The sequence below is a fragment of the Hylobates moloch genome, unplaced genomic scaffold (assembly GCF_009828535.3).
Source record: "Hylobates moloch isolate HMO894 unplaced genomic scaffold, HMol_V3 SCAFFOLD_19, whole genome shotgun sequence".
NCBI classification, from domain to species: domain Eukaryota; kingdom Metazoa; phylum Chordata; class Mammalia; order Primates; family Hylobatidae; genus Hylobates; species Hylobates moloch.
This window is the reverse complement of record NW_026652294.1, coordinates 50,084,088-50,098,225: the sequence shown is the minus strand read 5'-3', so window position 1 is coordinate 50,098,225 and position 14,138 is coordinate 50,084,088. Positions and strand designations below refer to the sequence as shown.

At 41.2% G+C, this 14,138-nt stretch overlaps 1 protein-coding gene and 1 non-coding gene across 3 annotated transcripts in view; both read right to left on the bottom strand.

The window, feature by feature from the left end:
- Positions 1–14,138, bottom strand: part of UBAP2 (ubiquitin associated protein 2) — a 66,597-nt gene that overhangs the window by 20,842 nt on the left and 31,617 nt on the right. For both annotated transcript variants that reach the window (XM_058431218.1, XM_058431220.1), the window contains exons 6-10: positions 13,344–13,411; positions 10,595–10,784; positions 5,670–5,883; positions 1,685–1,959; positions 741–910 (exon numbers count right to left, since the gene is read on the bottom strand). In XM_058431218.1, the coding sequence (XP_058287201.1) occupies positions 741–910; positions 1,685–1,959; positions 5,670–5,883; positions 10,595–10,784; positions 13,344–13,411 (917 nt within the window). The remainder of the gene's footprint in view (positions 1–740; positions 911–1,684; positions 1,960–5,669; positions 5,884–10,594; positions 10,785–13,343; positions 13,412–14,138) is intronic.
- LOC116459534 (small nucleolar RNA SNORD121A) lies at positions 10,079–10,160 on the bottom strand. The gene has a single exon (XR_004245585.1). It is a non-coding gene; the product is annotated as a small nucleolar RNA SNORD121A (small nucleolar RNA).

The following is a 14,138-nucleotide window of genomic DNA, read 5'->3' as shown; positions in this document are numbered from 1 at the left end:
AGCCTGGACAACAGAGCAAGATCCCATCTCAAAAAAAAAAAAAGAAAAGAAAAGAAAACAAAAGAAAAGAAAACTAAAATCTGAGATTTTGTATTTATAAAATATTCCACTGAAGGAAAATTACTGCTGCAAAGATGTGGAGAAATTAGATCCCTCATAGACTACTGGTAGGAATGTAAAATGCTACAGCCACAGTGGAAACAGTATGGGAGTTTCCTAAATGGTTAAGTTACCATATGACCCAGCAATTCTACTCCTGGGATATACATCCCAAATAACTGAAAGCATGCAAAACTTGAAACCAAATGTCCATAGCAGCATGATTCACTACAGTCAAAAAGAGCAAACAACCCAAATGTCCACCAACTAATGAATGAATAAAATGTGGTATATCAACACAATGAAATGTGGCAATAAAAATGATATATTAAACATGGGTGTACCTTGAAAACTTATACTAAGTGAAAGACCAGACATAAAAGGCCACACATTCCAAGATTCCAGTTATATGAAATGTCCAGGTAGGCAAATCCAGAGACAGATTATTGGTTGCTAAGGGGCAGGGCAATGAAGAAACTAAGACTGTCTGCTACAGGTATGGGGTTTCTCATGGAGATGATGGAAGGTCTGGATAAACACTGAGGATAGCTGCACAATGCTATTACCATAGGATGTATTCTTTCCACCAGGTGATCTCTTAGGATCTATTTTGCTTCATAACAAAGGACTAAATTCAGTACCTTAAAGACTTCGAATACAAGCTGATGGGAATCTGATTACTATTTTCACTGCTTGGAGCTGATCCAAATTCAGAGAGAGAAGGTTCTGACCCAAATTCCAGAGCCCCAAACTGCACATTTAATCCTGTGACATCTGCTGAACCAGGCATTTCCACTGCAGAAGCTGGGATCTGAAAAAGCAAAGCTGTCGTGTCAGGAACAGAGGTCACAGATTCCAGGTCACAAAGGCCTATAACAGAGCCAAACAAGCATTTAGGTTCCCAGGCAATACTGGCAAGAAAGAGGAGTGAGAAACAAGGAGAAAAAAGGAATAAGACTTTTCTAAAAAGGGAAAGAAAAGAAACAAGCTGAGAAAAATTAGAAGTTGGCTAGGCGTGGTGGCTCACGCCTGTAATCCCAGGACTTTGGGAGGCCAAGACAGGAGGATCATTTGCACCCAGGAGTTCAAGACCAGCCTGGACAACACAGCGAGACCCTGTCTCATTTTTTTAAAAAAAGGAGAAATTAAAAGTTAAACAGGAATGGTTGGCATTAATATCACCACCTGCATCTAAGAGCAATGCGGGGGAGCTGTGATGGTGGGTGGGGAGTGAACACTGAGCTGACTAATTTTGGGGACTCACCAATGATGAAACTATCACCTGGTCAAGGAACCATGCATCCTCCAACTATGGGATACAGCAAAACCCTCAAGAACAACAGTTCTCCGAGCCAGATCTTCAAATCTGTACTTGAAATAAGGATCTGTGGCTCTCAGCACAAACCCATTCCCTCTAATACTAGTCTGGTCACTCAGAAATGGCCATATCCTTATTAGGCAATCAATAAGCTATGTGCATGAAAAACAATGTACCCCAGTTTCCAAAACTTAGTATCCCACTACTTGAGCTGAATGTAAAAATAATTCCACCTTTAGGACGGTGACTTCATGATGAAATGCCCACCTTAGAAGCTGGGGGTATCCGCCGCTTAGCAAGTTTGATGTGTTTGGGCTGTGGCTGGTGGGCAGACACAGAGATATTTTCAGTGGTCATGCTGGGAAGCTGCAAAAGCTTGTTCATAGCAGAGGGACTGTCTCCAGGCGCTGATTCTCGAAGTTTTGCCTGGGAAGGAAAGGACTCCAAACCAGGAGGAGGAACAGTGACTGCCTGGCTCTGGTGCTGCTGTCGCTGGCTCAACTGGCTAAGAACTGGGGATGGCTCAGGTTGAGATTTGAAGTCTAAAAAAAGTAAGCAGCAATTAATGAGGCACAATGGCTTCACAATGTTCTTCAATAGAACATGAAGTGTTCTATTACCACCAATTTCTCCAAATCATTTCCAGCTGAATTTCTTAGGTTTTACACACACTATGTGTAACACTTCATTTATGATAAACGGGAAAAGTTCCCAAATGGGTACACACCTCGTTTCCTATCCAGAGAGATTTGGTTTATTTGTTTAAGCATAGGGGGTGATGAACTCGTGAGAACAATATTATGGTGCTATACACACCTGACCATTAGCTAACAGAGAATCATACTTTTATTATTTTATGGATTTTCTACATAACTGTTAAAAATTTAAGCCAGGCGCAGTCACTCATGCCTATAATGCCAGCACTTTGGGAGGCTGAGGTGGGAGGATTGCTTTAGCCCAGGAGTACAAGGCTGCAGTGAGCTATGATTGTACCACTGCATTCCACCCTGGGTGACAAAACAAGACCCTGTCTCATCCAAAAATTGAAAAAAAAATTATTAAGTTTTTGGACTAATTGATATATATATATGATGTTACAAAATCCAAAAGATGGCCGGGCACAGTGGCTCACGCCTGTAATCCCAACACTTTGGGAGGCCGAGGCAGGCAGATCACGAAGTCAGGAGATCAAGACCATCCTGGCTAACACGGTGAAACCCCATCTCTACTAAACATACAAAAAAAAATAGCCAGGTGTGGTGGCGGGCACCTGTAGTCCCAGCTACTCTGGAGGTTGAGGCAGGCCCTATGACGTGAACCCGGGAGGCAGAGCTTGCAGTGAGCTGAGATGGCGCCACTGCACTCCAGCCTGGGTGACAGAGTGAGACTCCATCTCAAAAACAAACAAAAAACAAAATCCAAAAGATACAAGAATATGTATGATGAATATTAAGTTTCTCTTCCACACCACCCTCCCATACTTGCTCCACAAAGGCAAACACTGTACCCGGTTTTCCTCAATGTCTCTTTCAGAGATACTATATCACAATATATATAGACAGACAGACAGACAGATGTATATACACACACACTATATACCTTACTGTCTCACAAATCATTTAATTTCCATTGAGTGTCTCACATTAATGTTCAAAGAGCTACTTCATACTCATTTTGGTGACTACACAGAAATCTAGTATACATAGGTATCATTTTATAAAACCAGTACTATTATTAATGGACCTTTAGGTCAAATCTTATGCTATTAAAAGCAATGCACTAATGAATATATTTGTATGTAAGATATTTTGTGCAAGTACAAGTATACCTGTAGGATCAACTGCTAGGATAAAGTTGCTCCTTCACAGGGTAAATATATTTTGAATTTTGATAAATATTATAAAATCACTGTCCACAGATAGGACACATCCTTTTTAACACACTAATATCAAACACTTTTGAATTTCCTGGTTTAATTGGTGGAAAATGGTATTAAAAAATACAAACTAAAATGATACAAATGTGCTTAGTATCATTTCATATACTTAAGTGTTCTTTACTTATAGACTCTGTTCTTATCTCTTTAGCCAGTTTTTTAACCTGTTTGTTGATCTGCTTTATTTTTACTTACTCTTTTTATATTAAGGAAATTAACTCTTTTTGTCTATGATACAAATTTTGAGTATTTTTTTCATCGTTTGTCTGCCTAATTTGGTGTTTTCTGCCTTACCCAGAAAGGTCTCCCTCACACAGAACAACAAAAAAATTCTCCTGTGTTTTCTCTATTATAGTTCTAGATTCACTATTTATGTTTAACTATTTGACCCACTGGCATTTTGGTATAGAGATCCAACTTCATTTTTCAACCAGATATCCAGTTTTAATAAACCGTTTTTTCACTACTGATTTGAAAAGCCAGTTCTACCATATGGGACAGAGGTTGGCCATCTTTTTCTCTATGGGGCCAGATAGTACAACAACCTAATATTTTAGACTTTGTGTCTCATCACGTTGCCCAGGCTGGTCTCGAACTCCTGCTCAAGCAATCCTCCTCCTTCTGCCTCCCCAAGTGCTGGGATTACATGAGCCACTGTGCCCAGCTGGCTGAGTGTCAATAGAATTTAAGTTTAAAAAAACAAATAGCAGATCTGGTTTAGATGCATTCATTTTTGAACTTGGTATTACAGGCATGCACCAAACACATAGGCTTTATAAAGAATATGGGAATAGCATGGTTCTATCTAAAAAGTCCTATCACTCACTAGTTATGTGTGCAGAAAAAGTTAACATAGGGACCTACAATTCCTCTCAAAAAGGCCTGCTTGATGACTGGACCTTGGCTAATGTCTGAGAATTTGGACTGCTGGTATGTACTTGGCAAAGGGTGCCAACACACTAACCTATTAGAGTGGCTCACTGTGCTAAGAATGTCTGTATAAACAATGTGGTTTATGCTCAACATCTGCTTTCCTTCTAGGAATCTGTAATTTTGCTATGTGCTATAGCAAAAAATGTAGGCACAGGGTACCTACATTTCTTGCCCCAACAAAAACTTTGGGCACTGAGTCTCTAATGATTTCCCTTGGTAGACATCGCTTCAAACCCAGGAGTGGTCTCAGGTACTTCTAACACAGTAAGTCATTTTACAGAACAGAGGAATATGCTTCCCATGCCCTAACCATAAACCAGCCCACATGGCCACCTCCATAATGAATGAAATCCCCTGCTATTCCTTAATACAGTGTGGCATGTGAGTGCTGGTGGGGAATGGTGGCTTAATGTCACAATTTCTATGGGAGTTTAGTTTAGAAAACATCCAGTCTATACATGGGACCTTTACAATACAAACCACGGAATGTAAAGGTTGATGAAATCATAGTTGATACTTCAAAATGTTAGAATGAGAAAGCATGAGAGTGTGATGGTTAAAATACTGTCCAGGCTGGGCGTGGTGATCACAGCTGTGATCTCAGCACTTTTGGAGGCCGAGGTGGGCAGATCGCCTGAGTCCAGGAGTTCCAGACCAGCCTGGGCAACATGGCAAAACCCTGTCACATAAAAAAAATTACAAAAACATCAGCCAGGAGTGATGGCATGTGCCTATAGTCCCACCTACTAGAGAGGCTGAGGTGGGAGGATTGACTGAGCCTGGGAGGGCAAGATGGCAGTGACGCGTTACTGTACCAATGTACTCCAGCCTGTGCAACAGAGCAAGATCCTGACTCAAAATAATAAAGTAAAATATTGTCTAGGCTGGATACAATGGTGCACATCTATAATCCCAGTTACTCAGAAGGCTGAGATGAAAAGACTGCTTGAGGCCAGGAGGTGAAGATTAGCCTGGGCAGCACAGGAAGACCCCATCTCAAAAAAAAAAAAAAAAAGTCAAAATGTTTTCCACATTCTGTGTTCTATCACCACCCTCTTCTAATGGAGCTCAGAAAATTCTGTCCATGCCTTTACACAAAGTGTTAGATGTTCCTATTTGCATGCTTTTACCATACTTTTCAAGGCATGTACTACCACCACTACTACTACCAACAATAATGAAACTATCAAGAACAACAACAAAAACAAATAAATGCAGGTATTGTACAACAAAGGAAGACTGATTTAACTGAGAAACTGCAAGAGTTCTACTAAAAAGAAACATCTCTGGACAAATTCCACATTAGCGTTCACAAGTCAACACACTCTGCCAAAGCTTGAAACGTCCTCAGTAGGGGCAAACCCACGAACAATGTATACCTACCAAAATGACTGAGGACTGAGGACTGGGATGTTGGGGGCTTGAGGTCCCAAGAAGTAGTAGTTGTAGGGTGACTTGTACTATTCTGCTGTGTACTTGGGGTGGTGGTAAACTGGCCCAAACTCGGAGCTTTCAACTGGTCCAAAATCTGGGAGCTGGGGATGTTTGCCATTTTTGGTGGTGCAAGCTCTCCAAATCCTGAGCCAAGGACGGATGACTTTAAAAGGGGGATAAAAGAACAAATCCTCAGCAATACAGAATTTCTACCCAAGGCTTTAAAACACATCAAGTATTTTCACAAGTATGTTAAAACCTATAATCTAAGACATATGAATTATTAAAATATAACTTAGAAAATACTACATGAAAATATTACTATGCAATAAAAACTGACTAAATAAATACAGCTATCCTTCCTCATTCTGACATAAGAAGTTAAAGGGAAGGGAAATATTTGCCATGAATTTGAAGAAATCGATTTTTAAAAACGTGATGTTGGCCAGGCACGGTGGCTCACACCTGTAATCCCAACACTTTGGGAGGCCAAGGTGGGCGGATTATGAGGTCAGCCGGATCACAAGGTCAGGAGATCAAGACCATTCTGGCTAACACAGTGAAACCCCATCTCTACTAAAAATGCAAAAAAATTAGCCGGGAGTTTTGACAGGCGCTTGTAGTCCCAGCTACTCGGAAGGCTGAGGCAGGAGAATGGCATGAACTGAACCCAGGAGGCGGAGCTTGCAGTGAGCAGAGATCACGCCACTGCACTCCAGCCTGGGTGACAGAGCAAGACTCTGTCTCAAAATAAATAAATAAATAAATAAATAAATAAAAATAAAGTAATAAAAAGTGATGTCATAAGTTCACAATTAAATATCACTATTTAAAAAAAACTAAAGAGGAATGCCATGAAATACATGACAAAGATATATGCTTGACCAACAAAAACACATTATTTTCCTAATCTGTGAACCACAGTCTTCATCTTTAATGATTACAAGATGTACAGTCAAAGAAGAGATCAGTGTGAGATGACCCTGCAAGATCAAATACAGGTCAGGCTGGGCGCAGTGGCTCACACCTGTAACCTCAGCACTTTGGGAAGCCGAGGTGGGTGGATCACCTGAGGTCAGGAGTTAGAGACCAGCCTGGCCAACATGGTGAAACTCCGTCTCTACTAAAAATACAAAAATTAGCCAGGGATGGTGGTGCACGCCTGTAATCCCAGCTACTCGGGAGGCTGAGACAGGAGAATCGCTTGAACCTGGGAGGTGGAGGTTGCAGTAAGGTGAGAGCGCACCACTGCACTCCAGCCTGAGTGACAGAGTTAGACTCGTCACGCACGCGCGCACACACACACAAGATCAAATACAGGTCAAAGAACTGAACTTAAGTGGTTAATATTCCAAAATGAGACACTGCAACACACAGGTATTTGAAGTTGAGCAAATACCATAGACTCTGCTATTTTCATTTCAAGTTGTTTAGATGACTAAGAACACCAAATATGTTCCATAAATAAGTACAGGAAAAACAATGTTACTCCTCTCCCATCTGTCCTGTCAGGTTGAGATCCAAAGAGAATGAAAGCCTATGACTAGAAAAGACAATGGAAGCTCAACTACATTTTTACATATCAAGATCATTCTGAAATATAAGTTCTTCATCAAAAATAACATTTCTTTTCTTTTCTTTTTCCTTTTTTGAGACAGTCTCGCTCTGTCACCCAGGCTGGAGTACAGTGGCGTGATCTCGGCTCACTGCAAGCTCCGCCTCCCAGGTTCACTCCATTCTCCTGCCACAGCCTCCCGAGTAGCTGGGACTACAGGAGCCCACCACCACGCCCGGCTTTTTTTTTTTTTTTTTTGTATTTTTAGTAGAGAAGGGGTTTCACCATGTTAGCCAGGATGGTGTCGATCTCCTGACCTTGTGATCTGCCTGCCTCGGCCTCCCAAAGTGCTGGGATTACAGGCATGCGCCACCGCGCCTGGCACAAAAATAACATTTCATATCCATTTATGGTCAAAAACAAATACTTTGCCTTCCCTCAAGTAAGTTGAAACAATTACTCCTATTATCAACATTCAAAGGCAAGGAATGTCCCACTTGTATGGAAATCCTAACTTCTCCGCTTTGAGTAAAACATTAGGTTATGGACAGCTGTGACACAGAATCTGCTCATACTAAAACAGTTGTGCTAACATTACTTACCACTGCTCCAGATTCTTTTTTCAGGTTGCCCAATACACTGGTCTGAGGTTGCTACCAATTTGCAAAAATCCAGCTCAAGCCCACTGATTTAATGAAGGCTTCCCTGATGATGACTCTCTTCATCCTGTTATCCTACATAATCCCTAACACGCATCAGCCAGTTTTATCAAATGCACTATGTGCTTTACAACACAGCGAAATCACTGAATCAATGACTACTGCCATGCCCTAGGTAATACACAGCATAGGCCTCTTAAGTCCACCTACACATTTAAATCAAAGGAGAGGCTTTTAAAATGTATACAATACACACATGTGCATACATGCACATACACACAAACACACACAGTGCCCAAATCCCAATCCCAAAGATGAGGACACGTTTTGTTTTAGAGACTCAGGAAATATCATTATCACTTCTGTTGCTGCTGTTATTTACTAGGTTCTCCAGCAATTTTATTTTATTATTAATTATTATTTGGAGACAAGGTCTTGCTGTCAACCCAGGCTGGAGGGCCACAGAACAACCTCCTGGGCTCAAGTGATCCTCCCATGCCAGCCTCTCAAGTAGCTGGGATTACAGTAGCTATGATTACAGGGCATGTGCCACGACAACCAGCTTATTTTATTTTAGCAAGATGAGGCCTCGCTATGTTGCCAGGCTGGTCTCAAATTCCTGGCATCTCACAGTCTTCCGGCCTCAGCCTCCCAAAGTTCTGGGATTTACAGGGATGAGCCACCATGCCATGCCTGGCCTCCCCAGTGACTTTTTTTTTTTTTTTTTTTTTTTGAGATAGAGTTTCTCTCGTCGCCCAGGCTGGAGTGCAATGGCGTGATCACGGCTCACTGCAACCTCCACCTCCCAGGTTCAAATGATCCTCTTGCCTCAGCCTCCCAAGAAGCTGGGATTATAGGCGCCCACCACCAAGCCTGGCTAATTTTTGTATTTTTAGTAGAGATGGGGTTTTACCACATTGGCCAGGCTGGTCTTGAACTCCTGACCGCAAGTGATCCACCCACCTCGGCCTCCCAAAGTGCTGGAATAACAGGTGTGAGCCGCCGCGCCCAGCCCCCAGCCCCCAGTTATTTTTAAAGTTTAGAGTAGGGTTGAGAACCACTGCTCTAATACAACGCCACACAAACAATTCTTATTCTGCTTTCTCATGTTGGTCATTCTCATGCTGGTCACTACATAAAGCAACATATCTGAAGATCGCTGTAAAAACTCAAGTCCTTCTTATCAATTCAGTGGACACATAGATTTCAGCAAGGGCATTACATAATTATACCAGTAGCAGAGGGAAAGGCGGAGGAGGAAAAAACTCTGGTGCTTCAATTAAAAATCAGGGTTTTTATTAGGCCTTCTCAAAATAGAGAAGCCTTGGGCTGTCCTACACTTCAAGCACTGACACCACCTCATATACCAATGATACTAAAAACACCAAGTCCCCAAGCCCAACACATGATATGGCTACACAGAGTAGAAAATACTAAGGAAAAGTTTAAATATTCAATTCTCAATTTTATCACGGTAAAACAAGTGATTTGACTCAGGGGAATTCTGTTTCTCAGCAATAAATTTCAGGAAAAACGCAGCAACAAACTAAAATAATTATCCCTAGTAAGAGCTGTAGTTCTGCATCCATAGACCTTTCCAACTTCCCCTTGCCAGCTCAGAACTTCCTGTAGTTGGGTAGGAACTTCAGTTCACCATTCTAAAGCAACATTCTTGTATAAGCTATGATCTAAGCTTATACTTCCATAAGCCTATCTTCACAGCCTTCACTAACAGTTCCTGAAGTTCCTTCTGGATGGGAGCTTAACTCACATTGGAAGTCAGTCATACAGTACTAAACGACACTGTTTCAATAAAAACACATCCAAACTATAAGGGCCTCTGTTAATCATTTGGCATTTTAAGAAAATGTAGCTTATTTTACGGTCTTAGGGGGAAAAAAAGCAAAAAATATAAGTACCTAGGCAGACTTACACTGTTTTTACATTATTTTATAGCAAGTCAATTCTGATAAACTTTTGCATTTAATTGGAAAACAAGTAAGAAATTGAATATACTACTTATAGAGACACAATGTGAAACAAAATACAAGGAAAACATCATTCAGAAGAAAGGGGTGCTTTCAATCTCAAGAGTGATCATCAGTTCAAAGAATTCGACAAACCATAAAAAAAATTTTATCTTTGTCCAGGAAACTCAGGTAGTTAAATTCCACATGGAATCATCAGATATGTGCTTGGAAATTACCACATCATTGTTTTCTGGACTGAGATCTACTGTAGAATTTTTTGATGTTTTGTTTTAGAGACAGGGTCTCGCTCTGTCACCCAGCCTGGAGTACAGAGGCATGATCATGGCTCACTGCAACCTCAAACTCCTGGGCACAAGTGATCCTCCAATCTCAGCCTCCCAAGTAACTGTGACTACAGGCACACAACATCACACTCAGCTAATTTTTGTCAGTTTGCTTTTTTTGTAGAGACAGAGTTTTGCCCAGGCTGGTTTCAAACTCCTGGGTTCAAGTAATCCTCATGCCTCAGCTCCCAAAGTGCTGGGATTACAGGCATGAGCCATCATGCCCGGCCTTACTGTAGATATTTTTATATTTAGAAAGTAATTATAAGGCATGTATCATATTCTAGAATACATTTGCTAATGGGTATATTTCTTAAAATCCCACACTGAAATAGAAGTGAGTTACCAGGCTCTGAGGAGAACAGGAGTTGACAGCACTGGAGCTGCCAGTCCCTGGTGCCATCTGATTGTTGTGTTGCGAATTTGTGAAGACAAGGGCTTGGCCAAAGCCCTGCTGTTGGGAAGTTTCAAAGGAGTTGGCTTCTGAGGCTTGACTGTGAGGAACAGGCTTCTGGAGCAAGGCTACCAGATCAATGCTAAGCAGACAAAAAGCAATGAGGAACCAGTCATAAGCAAATCTTACCAACAAATGAATTTGAAAAGTTAATCAATATATAGTGAATTTACATTAAAAATCAAATGAGGAAAACCTCTGGAAAATGGGGTTTAAGGGGGCAAAAGGAGGGCATCATCCACACAAAAGAGCATACCAAGCCACAGAGACTGAAGCAGGGCTTTGCAGAGAAGAGAATCAAAAGGTGTACTGAGAAATTTTCAAAGTAATGACTAACACATTATAAACTGATTTGAAAACCTGGAGCAATAAAATAAAATTAAACAATTTTCTCAAGTTTGGTTCATTTTACCTAGAATATTTTACCCATTTATTACCTAAAACCAGAATTCCTAATAAATCCATATTTCTAGGGAATGAAGACCTCACCTGCAGTAAGCAATTCAATAAGTTTCACCTTTTTTTTTTTTTCTAAGACAGTGTCTCACTCTGTTACCAAGGCTAGAATGCAGTGGTGTGACCCTGGCTCACTGCAACCTCCGCCTCCCAGGCTTAAGCGATTCTCGTGCCTCAGCCTCCCAAGTAGCTGGGATTACAGGCGTGTGCTACCATGCCCGGCTAATTTTTCTATTTTTAGTAGAGACAGGGTTTCACCATGTTGGACAGGCTGGTCTCACTCCTGATCTCAAGTGAGCCGCCTGCTTGGCCTCCCAAAGTGCTGGGATTACAAGCCTGAGCCACCCTACCTGACCAAGTTTCATATTTATCTTAAATTTTTACATTCTATCCCATAATACATTTAAGTGTGTGTATACACACACACACACACATGCCCATATAATTTTATCTTTAAAATATTCAGGAATAAATGCACAGTATAATAACAAATATACTGTTAACCAGAACTCTTAAAACACCCCCAGACAGATATTCCAATTTGGACTACCTGACAAGAATGAGCTACAAACTTCCTGTACCAACTCTTTTCTAAACTTACCTAGTGTAGTAGGACCTGCCAGATGCACCGTATTACCTAACCTTGTAATGAATGCCATTCAATCCTTTCAAAGGCCAGTTCCCATCAGTTCTCCTAACTGACATTCTCACTATGCCAACGAGACAGGCAGATTGTAGGACAATTCAAGACTCATTCCTGACACATGGCAAAGTTCCTAGCCTGAGTTCCTCTCCCTTATAGACTATAGCCAAGTTGAATTTCATGACAATGATCCCAGTAAATTCACTGAATCATAAATACAATAGAGAATATGTGCATTTAACAAGAAACTCTAAACAATCTCAAAACAATATAAGACATAATCATTAATCATTTTTATTTCCCTACAATGAAATCTCATCACCATCTCATCTGGCATGAGATTGATCCTGTTAAGTTCAAAACTGCCTTCATTTCTAAGGTATCATATGTAACCACTCTTTTATCTTTCCAGATCACTACACTTTGAAACCACTTTCAAAGGTGTTTAGTGTGAAAACTAAAATGTAAATAAATGCTCTTCTCATTTGGTTCAGTGTACATTCTAAGAATGTTGTTGTTATCCTGTAAGTTCCTTCCTTTTCTGTAATCCAGTAGAGTAAAACTAGTAGAACTCAAATAAGAGATCTGTATTAGTTTCAGAAGATCTAAATAAATGGTACATGAAGAAACCAAAGAATACAATGTATTAAGTTCATTCTGTCAAAAAAAAAATATGTCTACAAAAGTGAAAATAGCAACCATTTAAAAAGTTTAGGCCAGGCATGGTGGCTCATGCCTGTAATCCCAGCACTTTAGGAGGCCGAGGCTGGCAGATCACGAGGTCAGGAGTTCGAGACCAGCCTAGCCAATATGGTGAAACCCCGTCTCTACTAAAAATACAAAAATTAGCCGGGCGTGGTGGCGGGCGCCTGTAATCCCAGCTACTTGGGAGGCTGAGGCAGAAGAATCACTTAACTTGGGAGGGGGACGTTGCAGTGAGCCGAGATCACACCACTGCATTCCAGCCTAGGCGACAGAGTGAGACTCCATCTCAAAAAAAAAAAAAAAAAAGAAAAACGGCCAGGTGTGGTGGCTCACATCTGTAATCCTAGCACTTTGGGAGGCTGAGGTGGGCGGATCACCTGAGGTTGGGAGTTCGAGACCAGCCTGACCAACATGGAAAAACTGTCTCTACTAAAAATACAAAATTAGCTGAGCGTGGGGGCGCATGCCTGTAATCCCAGCTACTTGGGAGGCTGAGGCAGGAGAATCACTTGAACCCAGGAGGCGGAGGTTGCAGTGAGCCGAGATAGCGCCATTGCACTCTAGCCTGGGCAACAAGAGCAAAACTACGTCTCAAAAAAGAAAAGAAAAAAGTTTAACATGATGTCTGCAACAACTGCTAACAAATTCATCAGTGGATACATCAATTAGAAAATGACTGAAGCTCTGTCAGATTACCAAGTAGTGGTAAAATAAAGGTTAGCCTTGGATAAAAAGGGATAAAATAGAAAGAGACCCAAAAATGAAAATACTTTTCCTGAGGCAAAAGATTTCAGTAATGCTTTGAATAACAAATATAAGATGGCAAAAAGGATTTACCTTTGCCCAGGTGAGATGTGATTCTCTGCTGGAGCAGATGAGGCAGTGAAGACTTTTGTTTCAGAAAGCTGTATGGAAAGTTGAAAAATTTAATCTTATTCTACATACTATTAAACCCAAAACACTGACTTCCTGATCATTTGTAGTCATCAGTAGTCTCTTACACTTCACATAACAGTTATTCTAAAGAAAATGAAACATGCAAGTGACCATGACAAGTAATTTTCAAGTGAATGCATTTTTTTTTTTTTTTTTTTTTGAGACAGGGTCTGGCCCTGTTGCCCAGGAAGGAGTGCAGTGACGTGATCTCGGCTCACTGCAATCTGTGCCTCCTAGGTTCAAGCGATAATCTCACCTCAGCCTCCTGAGTAGCTGGGCCTCCAGGCACGCACCAGCATGCGCCACCACACCGAGCTAATTTTTGTATTTTTAGTAGAAACAGGGTTTTGCCATGTTGCCCAGGATAATCTCCAATCCCTGGCCTCAAGTGATGCACCCACCTCGGCCTCCCAAAGTGTTGGGATTACAAGTATAAGCCATGGCGCCCGGCTGCAAGTGAAGGTAATTTTAGATTGAAAGGCCTAGAAGAATGATTTCAAATCAGGAAAATGATGAGACTAATGGTAAACAACACAGTGAAACACTCAAACCAGGGCTCAACCGCAGACTCACTTCTCTATTTGTCATTACACAAAACGAGAATACCAGTAAACCCACCAACAATGCTAACAGAAATGCCAAAAAGAAGTTGAGAAGGTGGCCAGGAATGGTGGCTCACACCTGAAGGCCCAACAC